Source organism: Sphaerodactylus townsendi, linkage group LG01 (genome assembly GCF_021028975.2).
Source record: "Sphaerodactylus townsendi isolate TG3544 linkage group LG01, MPM_Stown_v2.3, whole genome shotgun sequence".
In the NCBI taxonomy this organism is placed as follows: domain Eukaryota; kingdom Metazoa; phylum Chordata; class Lepidosauria; order Squamata; family Sphaerodactylidae; genus Sphaerodactylus; species Sphaerodactylus townsendi.
This window is the reverse complement of record NC_059425.1, coordinates 28,419,635-28,433,906: the sequence shown is the minus strand read 5'-3', so window position 1 is coordinate 28,433,906 and position 14,272 is coordinate 28,419,635. Positions and strand designations below refer to the sequence as shown.

The 14,272-nt window shown below is 46.3% G+C and overlaps 1 protein-coding gene across 1 annotated transcript in view; it reads left to right on the top strand.

Moving 5' to 3' along the window:
* The window catches only part of CAD (carbamoyl-phosphate synthetase 2, aspartate transcarbamylase, and dihydroorotase), a 44,473-nt gene continuing 30,201 nt past the window's right edge, over positions 1 to 14,272 (top strand). Inside the window, exons 1-5 of the mRNA XM_048515797.1 lie at positions 1 to 246; positions 5,971 to 6,110; positions 9,207 to 9,336; positions 10,150 to 10,292; positions 10,989 to 11,130. Coding sequence (XP_048371754.1) covers positions 162 to 246; positions 5,971 to 6,110; positions 9,207 to 9,336; positions 10,150 to 10,292; positions 10,989 to 11,130 — 640 coding nt within the window. The 5' untranslated portion in view covers positions 1 to 161. The remainder of the gene's footprint in view (positions 247 to 5,970; positions 6,111 to 9,206; positions 9,337 to 10,149; positions 10,293 to 10,988; positions 11,131 to 14,272) is intronic.

The following is a 14,272-nucleotide window of genomic DNA, read 5'->3' as shown; positions in this document are numbered from 1 at the left end:
CCGGCCGGGCTCAGCTCCCCCCCCGCTTGCAGCTTCGGGCCGGCCACGCTGCTGTCTCCGCCTCTTTCCGCGCCCGGTCCACGCCGCTCGCCGCGTCTCCCCGGGACGGCCCGGTCCACGCCCCCTCTTCCCTCTGCCTCCCCACGTGCAGTAGCGGGGCCATGGGCAGCCTGGTGCTGGAAGACGGGACGGTGCTGCGCGGTCGCTTCTTCGGGGCCGCGGGGGTCGCCGCAGCCGGAGAAGTGGGTGAGTCCCCAACGGCGGAGGGGGGGGGAGATGGGCGGGGGGAGATAGCGCGAACCCCCCATGTGGGGCCGAGATTGCACCCCTCTCGTCCCTTAAGGATGCGAAGAGGGAGATTATTGGCGAATGCCGAAGCCCCCATGCTCTGTGGGCTGAGGGGAGTGTCCAACTCCAGACTCGTTCTCGACTTGGTCGGTTGCTTCAAAGACCAGTCACCCAGGAAGATGTCAAGTACAGTTGGTAAAGAGTGTCTCTGAGCAGGTGCAGAGTGCGCCGCCTTCTCTAGTGCTTTTTTGGGAGGGGTGACATTTAGCGAGTCTTATGAGCTCCAATGTGTGGAGCAGAGTGACATCTGCCACAAGTCTGCCTGGGGGAAGAGGATGGCAGAGTCTGCCGCAGCATCTCTTGAGGCATCTGTCACAGGGAAACGGTCTCTTTAAGCATCCTTCTGACTTCCTCTCCAGCTCTTGGGCAGAGTGACAAGCTGTATAACTGGCACTGTGATAAGGCTTGATTTAAGCATGATGCTGGCAGGAGGCAGAAAGCTTTCTCTTATCATGCGTAGCTGACATGTGGAACTCAATGGTGAATGGGGGCGGCTGCTTTAATGGATTTTGAAAAAGTGAGGGCTGGCTTTAATGGATTTTGAAAAGGTGAGGGCTGGCTTTAATGGATTTTGAAAAGGTGAGGGATCAGACGGAGGGTAGGTCTGTCATGGGTTATTACAATAGCTGGGTCAGGCAGCACACCGTTCTCAGTTGTCGAGGAGCAGTCAGCCGGTGAAGCTGTTTTAGGACCCTGCTTGTGGGCTCCCTTGTGGCATCGGACTAGCCACTGCTGGAAACAGGAAACTGGGCTATATAAACCATTGGTCTGATCCAGAAGGTGACTGTTAACTTGCGTAGGCTCTTGTCTCGTTCAAAATATGCTGTCCCCCATGCAGATCAGCCACATGCTTGCTCAATCAATCAATCGATCAGTCAATCAATAAATCAAATCATTTATTTACAATCAATGACCAGTACTTCAGAACAAAAGTACATCAAATTCACAGTACCATTACCATAGACTATATGTGTACGAAAAAAAGAACACTAGAAACACAGATCAAAGGTAATACGAAGTCTGTAGTATATACAAAGAGGGTATTCACGTGAACTGAATGTTATAATTATTATGTGTTTGCAGTCAATGACTAGTACTTAAAATCCCATCTCACCGTAATAGCGAAATAAAATACATTGATTGGAATAGGATTAAAAATTAAAAATTCCCAGATTTATAAAGTGCCTATGCAGTCTTACTAAAAGGTGCCCATGGGGACTTACTAAAAACCCAAACTTCTGGCCAGGTCATCTAAAGATCTATACTTACCTGGCAGGGGAGACACCTTGATCACATGCTTAGTCTGATGGCTGGCACAATGAGCATGATGCACAGATAAAAGGGCTGCATCATCAGGGCAGTGAAACAAAGTGTGTGTGTCCTTTACTCAGAGTTGCGGCACAACATGTCAGTCTCGGTGTCTTGATTAAATTCACACTGGAAAATTCTTTGCTTCACCAGTGTCTTGTTTAAAGATGTAGGTAGAGATAGCTCTGTGGGGCTCTTGTTCTCACGTCATGGTCGTCTGCTCCTTTTCTTCCTGAGAGGAGTCTTTTTGCCATTCAGACTGGGTAACTTGCAGGCCAGGGGGCGAGGCTGGGTGCTGCTTGCTAGGACCTTCAGTCTGGTCTGCCATGCGTTAGTGAAATGCAAAGTGTATGTCTGCACTTTGCATGCAACAGGGCACAGGTCATGCCAGAATAGTTCTTTGAACAAAACCAGTACCTTTCTCAGGCTGCATTAAAAGCTGTTTTAGTCTACAGCAGGGGTGTTGAACTCTTACAAGGACTGGATATGACATAAGTGTGACTTGGCTGTGCCCAGGTAGAGGGCTGCCTCAGCTGGCGTCAGAACAGCACTGAGGGAATACAGTACCTGGACGAGTGAGCCCACCTGGACCAGTGAGCCCTCAGTGGAGTTAGGTGGCTGCCTTCAGGGAGCTTTTTTAACCTTCAGTGGCATTTTATAAATAATTAGCAAAATGCATAAAAGGAAATAATAGATTAAAAGTTTGTTTATGGCAAGGGAATAACTTATGTGTTCGACTTGATGTTATGATAGGTGTAGTGCAGTGATGGCGAACCTTTTCGAGATCGAGTGCCCAAATTGCAACCCAAAACCCACTTATTTATTGCAAAGCGCCAACATGGCAATTTAACCTGAATACTGAGGTTTTAGTTTAGAAAAAACAGTTGGCTCCGAGGCACGCGTTACTCAGGAGTAAGCTTGGTGTAGCAATCATGCAACGCTTCGAATGGGTGAATCACGACCCTAGGAGGGTTTACTCAGAAGCAAGCCCCATTGCTAGCAACCGAGCTTACTCCCAGGTAAAGGATCATGCCCAGGCCAGCCTAGGGGGGTGTGTCTGTGTGTGTGTGGGGGGTGATTTTCCACCCCTCCACATGATGAACTCTGTGCACCCGTGCCCACAGAAAGGGCTCTGAGTGCCACCTCTGGCACCCGTGCCATAGGTTCGCCACCGCTGGTGTAGTGAGATCTGTCAACCATTATTATAGATAGGAAATGAGCCCTCGTGGATGTGATTGCTTCATTCTTATCTGCCAATAAGAGCAGTCCTTGTCCTAAAGTTCTTTCTGATCATCAGGCAATTGTTCAAGGACTTCTTCATGTAAAGGACAGTGAAGAAGTGAGTGTATCTGGTTTGTTAAGATCACAAATACATAGACGAGTGGAGTATGGAGACAAACTTCATTTGTAGAGTACCTTCATTCATAGAGTGGAATTCACTGTGATTGGGAGTGGAGAGTGATAATCTCTAGTCTAGTTGCCTTTAAAAGGGGATCAAACACTTTCATGGATCACTCCATCTGCAGTCGTTAGACACAATGGCTAAGTGGGGCTTCCATGTTCAGAAGCAGTATACAAATACTGGGGTAAAATCCTGGAGAGGCTTTATTCTCCATACTCTGCTTCCACGTTTTCAGAAGGTTGGGTATAAAACAAGATGCTGGACTACTAGACGGCTTGGAGGTTTTTGAGCAGAGGCAAGATGGCCGACAGCAAGGCTGATTCTGTTAACTTGGGTAGATTGTGCGTGTGGGGGGGCGGGGCGGGGGGGAATAGGAGTGCTCAGCTTTCATGGCGCTTTCTTACATGCCCAGGCTGCTGTCTGATCATCACTGATCAGGAAGGAATTTTCCTCCTGGCCAGATTGGCCAGGGATCCTGGAGAGTTTTGCCATCCTCTGGCCATAGAGCAGAGGCTACTGGGGAAGTGGAGGGGGACAGGGGGTTAGACTAGATGACCCTTGAGGTCTCTTCTGAGCTGTATGTTTCTAAGGGCCATTGTTCTGGTTCTGTACAGTTGCTGTTATAATATTTGGGGGCTGGTTTGAGGGTCAGCTCAGTTTTGAGGTCAGGGAAGTCTGCTGAGGAGACCTCGTGAAGCAGCAGTTCAGGTGCATTTTACATGGGATGGATGGAGACCAAGACTGGACTGATTTGAGCTTTTTGTGGGGAGCCCTTCTGCTAGCACAGAAACCACAAATTCTTGCTGCTTTAGGCTAATTCTTCTGTGGGATTATTTGTGGAGGGAACCGGGCTTAATGTGAGGGAAGGAAGCATCATTGGAATGCTGGAGAAGCCTGTGGACATAAAGAGGAGTTTTGGAATGCAAGTTCTGGTTTTCTAAGCTGGTCCGACAAGATTTTGAGCAATTACCGGTAGTTTACAATCCTGAGAATGGTGGACTGTTATGTTAAACAAACACCTCATCCCTACGTGAGGCGGGCTTGAGGTCTCTAATGTGGAAGGGGCTGAGTGGGAATTAAATGGAAGATCCAGCAGATCTCTTCTTATGGTATTATGGTCCGATTGTCTTTGTGTAGTGCAGCTGATCTTTGGAAACCAGTGGCTTATCACAAAGCATAAAATCTCACATCTGGGAGGGTTGCACATTATGCCTGTCGAAAAAGCCAATGTAATTTTGTTCCATGTGCAAAAATAACTCTGGGTGGGGGATGGGGGAAGGGCTTCCTGGCTGTAGAATTTGTGGGAATTGGATAACTGCCAGCCACACTTTTCCTGGTTTCTTTGGTGCATTTTGGTAGTGGCACCTGATACTTTGACAGTGTCATGATTGTGCCATTGGGGGGAGAATTGCTTTTGCTTTTGCAGGTGCAGTTTTATCACTCCTAGCTGTGGCCTTGGAGTTCTGCGGCTGAGAAGAGACTCCAGGCCGGACAGTGAGAACTGTCTGCTTCTCATGTGGGGGTTGGGATCTCTCACTCATATTATCAAGATTTTGGCGCAGTTTTTGCCAGAACTCTCTTTCTATGTTCCTAACATATCTTCAATAAAAGCCTTGAACCAGTCAAGTGATTTATTGTCTGAACAGGGAATCTGACAATCAGCGTCTGATGCATTTCTAACAAGGTGTCATCTGAGATGGCTGGGGATGTAGCATCAGGGTCAATGTGTCCTTAGACTACCAATGGATAGATGTTGGGAAGGGGAGAGAATGGCTGGGAGCACAGGGGCAGGTCACAATTGCATGTTCTTGGTGTGTATTTTTGAAGCTTTGTGGCCTTGACTCTGTGTCCTGCTGTGGGCTGTATTTTGCCAGAGGCCATTTTTTGCCTGAGGGAAGGGTTCTTTTAATGGATTTGGGTGGTGAAAGAATCTCAGTGAGGCAAGGTACTTCAGCTGTGCAAATATACTTTGACTACAGAAAAGAAAATGAGTCGCAATGTACATAAAGACTGTTTCTTACATCCCTTATGGTTCCCAGCTGCTCCAAATCTGCATCAAACCCGCACATGACTGCTTCCTCTTTCATACTTCCCATCTGTTTAGGTGCAGCCTCCCAGTATAAGTCACATCTGCCAGTCATGCAGACTTGGGGTTAATGTGTGTCTGGAACTCCCTTTAGCAAGGCTGAATAAGTAGGAGGAAGTAATCCTGCAGCCTCTTTATCCAACATATTGGAAGCCAGGATATGGTCACCTTCCAGCACTATTCCCCAGCCTCCTCTGGGGTACTTCCTCACTGGCACTGCAGAGGCAACATGCAGGGGGTTATTCTATAGCAGGGGTCTGCAACCTGTGGCTCTCCAGATGTTCATGGACTACAATTTGTGGCCAATTGGCCATGCTGGCAGGGGCTGATGGGAATTGTAGTCCATGAATATCTGGAGAGCCACAGGTTGAAGACCCCTGTTCTATAGTATTGCAATTGGTGACCCTTGGTCACAAGGTCACAACAAAAAGATGTACAGATACTGAACCTATCACTACAGCACTGCTCTCCAGAGTCAGTGACCACCCCCTTACTGTGGCTCTGAGGGTGCCTGAGGAGAGCACTAGCAGGGCTTGGCTGTTTGGGGGCAAGATGCAGGGCTGGAGCGAGGGGGAACTGCACCTGGGGCGCGCTTGCGCTCTGTGCCCCGCCACAGCAGCAATGCCCGCCTCGCCCCTCCCCTCCATGCCCCGGCCACACCCCCTGCCCCATGGGCGCTACACCACTATCAGGATGTCATAGCCTTGGGTGGGGTATGTATGTACATGTATGTTGTGAGCAGACCTGTCGAGCCAGTGTGGACCCAGTCCCCTGGGACAACCTCGTGTTGCTGATCTGATTTGTGTTCTTTCTCCTGGGCTTGCAGTTTTCCAGACGGGCATGGTAGGGTATCCCGAAGCACTGACAGATCCTTCATACAAATCCCAGATCTTGGTGTTGACGTACCCTCTCATCGGGAACTATGGCATTCCTCCTGATGAGTTGGACCAGTATGGACTTAGCCAGGTGAGTAAGGGGCAGCAAGAAAAGTTTGTCTCTGGTTTTTAGGTGCCAGCACTGTAGAGGTAAATAAATATTTCAGATTTCATGGTATGGGCATCCAGTTTGTACGCACCAGGAAGACTGAATATGTGAGACTGTTCCAGCACCGGTTAAAGGGTGCTGCAGCTTCCTAGCGCTGGCTATGATCTGGCAGATAGCCCCGAGCTAACCTGGCATTCAAGCTCTGTTACTGCTGTGTTGTGTGGATACACCCAGTCTGTCTGCAGATTCTGCTAAACAAGAGGATGTGGTCAGATGTGCTTTGAGACTTCCCTGATCATCCTCTTTGCAGTCCTCCCTACTGGACCTCCCCACCAGAAGTGGGGGAGCATTTCTGATGGGCAGCATGAGTAGCATGCATCTTCTGGGAGTGCCAGCCAGTGGTGGGATTCAGCAGGTTCGCACCACTTCGGCAGAACCGGTTGTTTAAATGGTGCTTGTAAACAACCAGTTGTTAAATTATTTGAATCCCACCACTGGTGCCAGCCCATAATTACCCCTGGCTTCTAGAGCATCTTTTGCTGATTTGTAATCTGGCCTTGTATCTGAACAGATGGCATAAATGATGGATCATGTATTGTAGATTGATCCTATTTAGAGTATGTATATCCTACTTTTCTGCTGTATAACTCTAAATACCTTGAGCCTGTTTTAAAGAAAGGCAAGCTCATTGTGTCTTAAATAGTAGGTAACGCTAAAATACATTGTCACTCCTTGCTGTGGCCTCAGACCAGGGGCCCTTTACACTTTTGCATAAGGGCTGCCTCCTGGACCCTCCTCTGACTGGCCTCTGCAACTCTTCCTTGTCCTGGAGTTATTCACACTTCTGGAACCTCCCTGGCTCTGCCACAGCTGTCATCGTCCTTGGCCGCTCTCTGTGCTGCTGCTCTTCTCCCTGTTTCCCCACCTGCCAGACTTTAAATTTCCCAGTTGGATGATCGAGTCTTGTTCTTGCAGCAGTAGCAGTGAGCCTGATTTGCTCTGGCTTGGTGGCCACTTTTATATACTGTGACATATATGGACTATAATCAACCCTATTGTCGTATATAGAAAGGCAAAGCATATGTTGAAATGAAATGAACGGATTGTTCATTCCACCATTGATTGGTGGAAATCACTATTTACAGCACTTCTCATGAGTAATTACATTTATTAATTTGTTTTTTCTTCCTTTGTTGGATGTAGCACTTTGACATTCCATGTTTGATAAACGTTATTTCTTATATGATGATGATGAGTATAATTTATTATATTGTTATATATACATATAGATACCATATTTACCATTATGTATTCTCATTTTCACAATACAACAACCCTGTGAGGTTGACTTTTATAGTTGTTTCTAAGAACATATATTACAGAATTTTTTGAAAGTTACATCACAATGTATGCTTTCCCTTTCTATATACAACAGTGGGGGTTGTTACAGTCCTTATATGTCACATTGTGTTTGTTGTATATTGCTGCGTTCCTTCCTGAATCACTTTTATATACTATAGATAGATAGATAGATAGATAGATAGATAGATAGATAGATAGATAGATAGATAGATAGATAGATAGATAGATAGATAGATAGATAGATAGATAGATAGATAGATAGATAGATAGATAGATAGATAGATAGATAGATAGATAGATAGATAGATAGATAGATAGATAGATAGATAGATAGATAGATAGATAGATAGATAGATATGCAATAGCAAATAATGGAGATCAGACTTCCTTGCATCTGGATGTTTTCTGAGATAAAAAGGTCTTACCAGAATACTGAGGGGCTTCTTGGGGCAGAGAATTCCAGTCTGAGTTCAAAAGCTGAAAAAGCTCTGTTGTGCATGTCCTCCAGCCTTATCTTTGTCAGCACGGGCAAACACAATGGTATCAACAGCTGATCTCCAATCATGGAGCCGGGGTTGTTCACATATGTGCAGAGATAGGCCTGAGATACCCTTGTCTTAAACCATTAGAGGCCTTAAAGGTTAGACCCAGCCAGCAATTTTTTTATGCAAGTGAAATTGGTAGCCCATGCTGTACCTGAGGATTCCCATCAGGACCTTCTCTGCTGTTTCCTGGCAATCAACCAGTTGTATAGTGTGCTACAGTATCCTGACTACCCCAGACAAGCCATGACTCATCCATGCTCTGAACCTAAGCAGAATCAATACTTGGAAGGGAGACCAACAAGGAAGACCAGGATTGTTTTGCAAAGGAAGGAAATGGCCGCCCACCTCTGCTCATCTCTTGCCTTGAAAATCACATGAGGGGTTGCCATGTGTTGGTTGTGACATGACGGCACTTAATTATTATTAATTTCATAGAACCATAGAGTTGGAAGAGACCACAAGGGCCATCAAGTCCAACCCCCTGCCATGCAGGAACACACAGTTTATTATAGTATATTACTGTAGTCTAATCTGAATGCTTCCAAGGGATGTGCAACTGATCAGATCTGCTCTTTTCAGCAATGGCCAGTGCTGGCATGCCAGCCTATGCTGGTTAAAAGCAGTTCCGGCTACCTCTGTAATTCAGTATCCCAAATTGAAAATATTGTCCTTTGATATGGAGGACAGAGGGACCCAGATCTGCTAGGAGCAGCAGTGGCGTAGGAGGTTAAGAGCTTGTGTATCTAATCTGGAGGAACCGGGTTTGATTCTCCGCTCTGCCACCTGAGCTGTGGAGGCTTATCTGGGGAATTCAGATTAGCCTGTACACTCCCACACGTGCCAGCTGGGTGACCTTGGGCTAGTCACAGCTTCTCAGAGCTCTCTTAGCCCCACCCACCTCACAGGGTGTTTGTTGTGAGGGAGGAAGGGCAAGGAGATTGTAAGCCCGTTTGAGTCTCCTACAGGAGACATAAATCCAAACTCTTCTTCTTCTAGTGTCTCTAACCTCTTATCAGTATATTCTAAAGGGAGGTCCTCTTCTTGTTGGGTCAGTCCCCCTGGCAGCTGCCAATGAGCTAGCCACTTTGGCTCCCCCATTTAAAGAAGCATGTGTTTCCAGTGCTGCTGGGATACTAGAGTGTGTTCAACTGCCATTCCTTCTCTCCTACAGTGGTTTGAGTCCAGCCGAATCCACGTGGCAGCCTTGATTGTGGGCGAGTGTTCTCGCAGCCCCAGCCACTGGAGTGCCACACGCTCACTTGACCAGTGGCTGCAGGAGAATGGCATTCCTGGCCTGGAAGGTAAGAGGTGTCCAGTAGAAGGACTAGGCCTGAAGGGAACGTTACCCTGGCAGGAGCTGTATTGAGAACTAGCAGAGAAAAGGGCAGTTGGCCTATGTGAAAATCTAGCAGGGAACATTATTGGGATGCAGTAATTTGTGCGTGGATGGGCTCTCTTTCCCTCAGCTACTGCCCTCTGGGCCTCAAACCTGCAGTTGTTAGGGCTTGCATTCCCACGAGCTTGGATAGTGAGAATGGACACAGAAGATCTGAATAGCCAACCAGTGACTTACAGAAACTCCTCTGGCAAATGACTGTCCCTCTGCCTCACTTCTCCAGTCTGTAAAATGGGAATGTTGGTAACTGTGCCTCACAGGGTTACTGGGAGCACATGTGAAAACCAGACTGCCCCTTAAAAAGTAACTATAAAGGCAGTAAAAAGAGACCAAGACGTTTTGTCCACAATATGCACATATTTCCTTGAGGGCAACTTGCTATTGGAAATGTTCTGTCAGGTGCTGTGTGGTATTTGACCAAGAAGAATTCCTGGGTTGCAGAACTATGGTGAATCTCTTTTGCCACATGGCGGAATGTGAAGATGGTGTACTGATTATAGGCGGCCTTCGGGGTAGAGTTATCACAGGGTTAAATGGCTGTATGTTTTCTCCTTTGCTTTGGGGGGCTTACCACAATGTATGTGAATACTGGAGTTGCTTCAAGTCAGTATTCATCTGGTTATTTCTCCCAGTGAATGTAAGAAGTTTTTTTGGGGTGGTGGTGGTAGAAAGAAACCACCTGTGTCTTTTTGATATTCTTTGTTTATTACACCCACAGGCGTGGACACGCGAGCGCTGACCAAGAGGATTCGGGAAAAGGGGACCTTGCTTGGTAAACTGATTCTAGATGGTACCCATAACCCAAACCTCCCCTTTGAGGATCCAAACAAGAGTCATTTGGTGAAGGAGGTTTCCCTGAAGGTGTGTCTGTGGCATGGGGGGAGTCTGGGAGCCAGAACAATGTGGGCTGCGTGGCCCGTAAATAGTAATGTGTGAGATGCTGAGGGTCTGCCTCTGGTGAAGTTGCTTTAATTAGCGAAGTCTAGTAACCTGCGGCTCTAGATAGCCCATGAACTATACCATCAGCCCCTGCCAGCATGGCCAATTGGCCATCCTGACAGGGGCTGATGGGAATTGTAGTTCATGAACATCTGGAGAACCGCAGGTTGCAGACCTCTGATCTAGCCAGATAGTAATCTTAGCCAAACTTCAGCTGAGCACTGGGAAAACATTGTCTGCTGTTTGGATTATGTTGAGAGAGATTCCTGCCCTTGGTTTTATAGCACTGGCCTTGTTCTGCAAGAGCAAGGGTAACCGCCATGAGAGGATCTTTTGGTATCAGTTTGATCCAGACCACATTTTTCATTGCTACCGTGTGCTAAGATGTGTACGTGCACAGGGATCAAAAATGACAGTCCCTTTTAGCACCCTCCCTCTCCCGGAGCATCACCTCTTGGGGCTGTTATTTTGGGAGTGCCATCCTCTACTCTTTCTTAGATCACCTAGAATGCAGTCTCAACAAAGTCAGGGAACCCCGTTTTGGAGGGGGAGGATGTTTTCCCTGGTGTTTATTGGATGCTTGAGCTCTCCTTCTCTCCCCTCCCCATAATATAATAGGCACCCCAAGTATTCAATTCTGGTGGTTCTGTGCGGATCACAGCTATAGACTGTGGTTTGAAGTACAATCAGATCCGGTGTTTGTGTCAACGTGGTGCAGCTGTGACTGTGGTGCCCTGGAATCACCCACTGGACAGTACAGGTGAGTTGCACAGGGGAGCAGCTTGTAGGGGTTGATGGGATGACTTAGCCATGGGGTCACTAAGGGTGTATACTGGCATTGAAGTTCCCTGTGATGGCTTGCCCTGGCAGATTTATTTATTTGAAATCATTCTATCCTACTTTTCCATGTTTGATGCTTACTTTAAAGTTAAAATAATATTGTTACTACAAAAAAAAATGAAGCCACAGTCCAACAATATAGAGATTATATCTAATTGTTAACAAGAAAAAACAATAGCAAATCAAAGAACTCTCCCACCAGTTTTTAACTTGCTGCCTAAAGTGTATCAGTGTTAGTGCATGGAGCCAGGGTCCTGTTGGCTAATATTAGGAGATAGTTAGATCTTGTTGATCTCTATTACTGGACTCTTAACTGCTTAGCACAAGGAGGCAGTTTACCCAAGTCTCTGAAAAAGGCTGAAATTTGACCCATGTTAGGAGAATCTTCCCTTGACAAAAATGACAGGCTCTTGTTAAATTTGCTGTTATTCAGCTAAGGGATTGAGAGAAGGGGTGCGGGAACTACTTTGTGAATGACTCATCTGCTTGTGGCCCCTTTCAGTCTATCTTCAGGCCAGGTTTTATAGGTGGACTTGCCTTTCATGCAGTGGTGGGATCCAAAAATTTTAGTAACAGGCTCCCATGGTGGTGGGATTCAAACAGTGGCGTAGCGCCAATGGGGCTGGGTGGGGCACGACGGGGGCGTGGCCGGACATTCCAGGGGTGGGGCATTAATAATTTCTGTTACTGTAAAAAACTCTTACTGTAAAAAAAAAAGTTCCTAATTTCCAGCTGGTATATTTCTGTCCATAATTTAAACTCATTATAGCAAGTCCTATCGTCTACTGCCAACAGAAACAACTACTTCTCTAATTGACTGCCTGTCAAATACTTAATACCTTCAAATACTTAATTTTGTTTCTAGAAATCAAAAGAAGGATACTTTCCTCAAACAAGGAACTTTACCATATTTCTAAAACATGTTTTTAAAACAGCCCAACAGGGAGAATTATCCCGTTTTCTACCTTTGCTAACCAGCCACATAGGAAACAACAGGACTTTATGATTTTTGGACCTAATGGAATTTCTAATGGGAAAGCAGACCCAATTAGTAACCCCCTCTCAGCACACGCGAATAATTAGTAACCCACTCTCGGGAACTGGTGAGAACCTGCTGGATCCCACCTCTGCTTCCATGTCACCAATCCCCCTTTAAAGCCATCTGTTCTTGTGGCTGTCACCATGTCCGTTGGCAGTGAATCTCACAATTTAATTACTCGTCAAGTAAAGCAATCCTTTTATCCACCCTGAATTTGTTACCCATCCATTTCTTTGGGTACACCTAATGTTATAGGGGAAGGAAACAAAGCTCTATCCACTTTGTTCATCCTGTGTATAAATGTATTGATATCACATCCCATTCTCCCCCCTTCATTACTTTTTTGTGACCTGAAAAGCCAAGACACTTCAGCCCTTTTTCCTCATAGGAAAAGTGCTCCGACCCCTTTAGTTGCCTTCTGCTGCACTTTCTCCAGTTCCCCAATATCCTTTTAAAGATATGATGACCAGATGTACCTGGTACTCTAGAGGAGGATGTGCCATAGCTCTGTGCAAGGGCGGTACAGTGTTGGCAACATTATTTTCAATATCTCTTTTAATAATCCCCATCTGTGGAATTTTCCTTTTTCACTGCTTTCACACAGTGCGTTGACATTTTCATTAGGCTGTTCACTACAACTCCAATATCCTTTTCCATTTTGAGGGTACACAGTTGATTTTCAGCGTATGCTTAAAGCTAAGATGTTGCTGCTATTGATGATATCTGAACAGGCAGAACTTAGGGAAATGTCTCCCTTTTGATGTTAGTTGATCTCTTTGTCACTTTTGATGAAGAAAAGCACTTAGTTTTGCCTTGTAGCTGGAGTGGACCTGAAAGCCACTTTGCTGAATTGGTACCAGTCTTATTCTCCCTGAGACCCATGCGTCTGAAGCACCATCTCTTCCGGTTTGAATTTGTGTGCCGCCTTAGATCTACAGATCACTTCCTGCTAGGGGTCCCCTCTTAAATTCATCATATATCTCCCCTGCCTGAGCTTGGTGGCAGTATTGCTCTGGAGTGTCCTCCCCAAGGAAGTTGGGAGTGCTTCTTCACAGCTTGGATTGCTTTGCGAAGTCATTTTGTTTAAAAGGGCTTTTGGGATTGAGTGAGTGACAGATTTGAGAAGGAGAGCTGTTCACTGTTGATTTTGGTATTCTTAGCCAGCATGGTGTAGTGGTTAAGAGCAGGTTCACTCTAAACTGGAGAGCTGGGTTTGATTTCCCGTTCTGCCACTTGAGCCATGGAGGCTTATCTGGTGAACCAGATTAGCTTGTGTGCTCCAACACATGCCAGCTGGGTGACCTTGGGCTAGTCACAGTTTTTTGGAAGGCTCTCAGCCCCACCCACCTCACAGGGTGTTTGTTGTGAGGGGGGAAGGGAAAGAAGATTGTAAGCCCCTTTGAGTCTCCTTACAGGAGAGAAATGGGGGATATAAATCCAAAACGCTCTCTTTATTGTTGTACTGGTTCAGCCTTAAGTCAGTAAGAATAGCAAGAAGAGGCAAGGTATTTTAACAAATAAATGAGAAGGAAGATAGTTTTTGAGAGATACTGGTCCCAAATTGCCTAAGAATTTAAAAGTTGTATCAGCAATTCAGATTGAGCCGGGGGGGGGGGGGGGGGGCAACTAATACAAATCTGTCAGCATCAGTGTGGCAAGTCCCTTTCCATCATCTTGCTGCCAAATTTTATGCCAGCTGAAGTTTCCAAATGTAGCCTGTCTTCTGTTATGTTACTGTAATGCGATGTTGACATTCCAAGAACACAAATCTCTTTGGCAAGGCTGTCCTTCTCTTAAGAGAGAGAGCACCTGCTGGTGCAACTGTGTTTGGTGAATGGTGCTTGCAACTACAGCTATTTCTTGGGCCTCCAGAAATAAAGATGAATCCGCAAGCATCCCTAAGCTGCTGACAGACTTTCTAAAGGGGGTATGACCTTGTCCAGTACAAACTAAGCACCAGTGTCCTGGATAGTGAAAACCACCACCCCTCTGGACACATTGGGATTATTCCAGTGGTGGGATT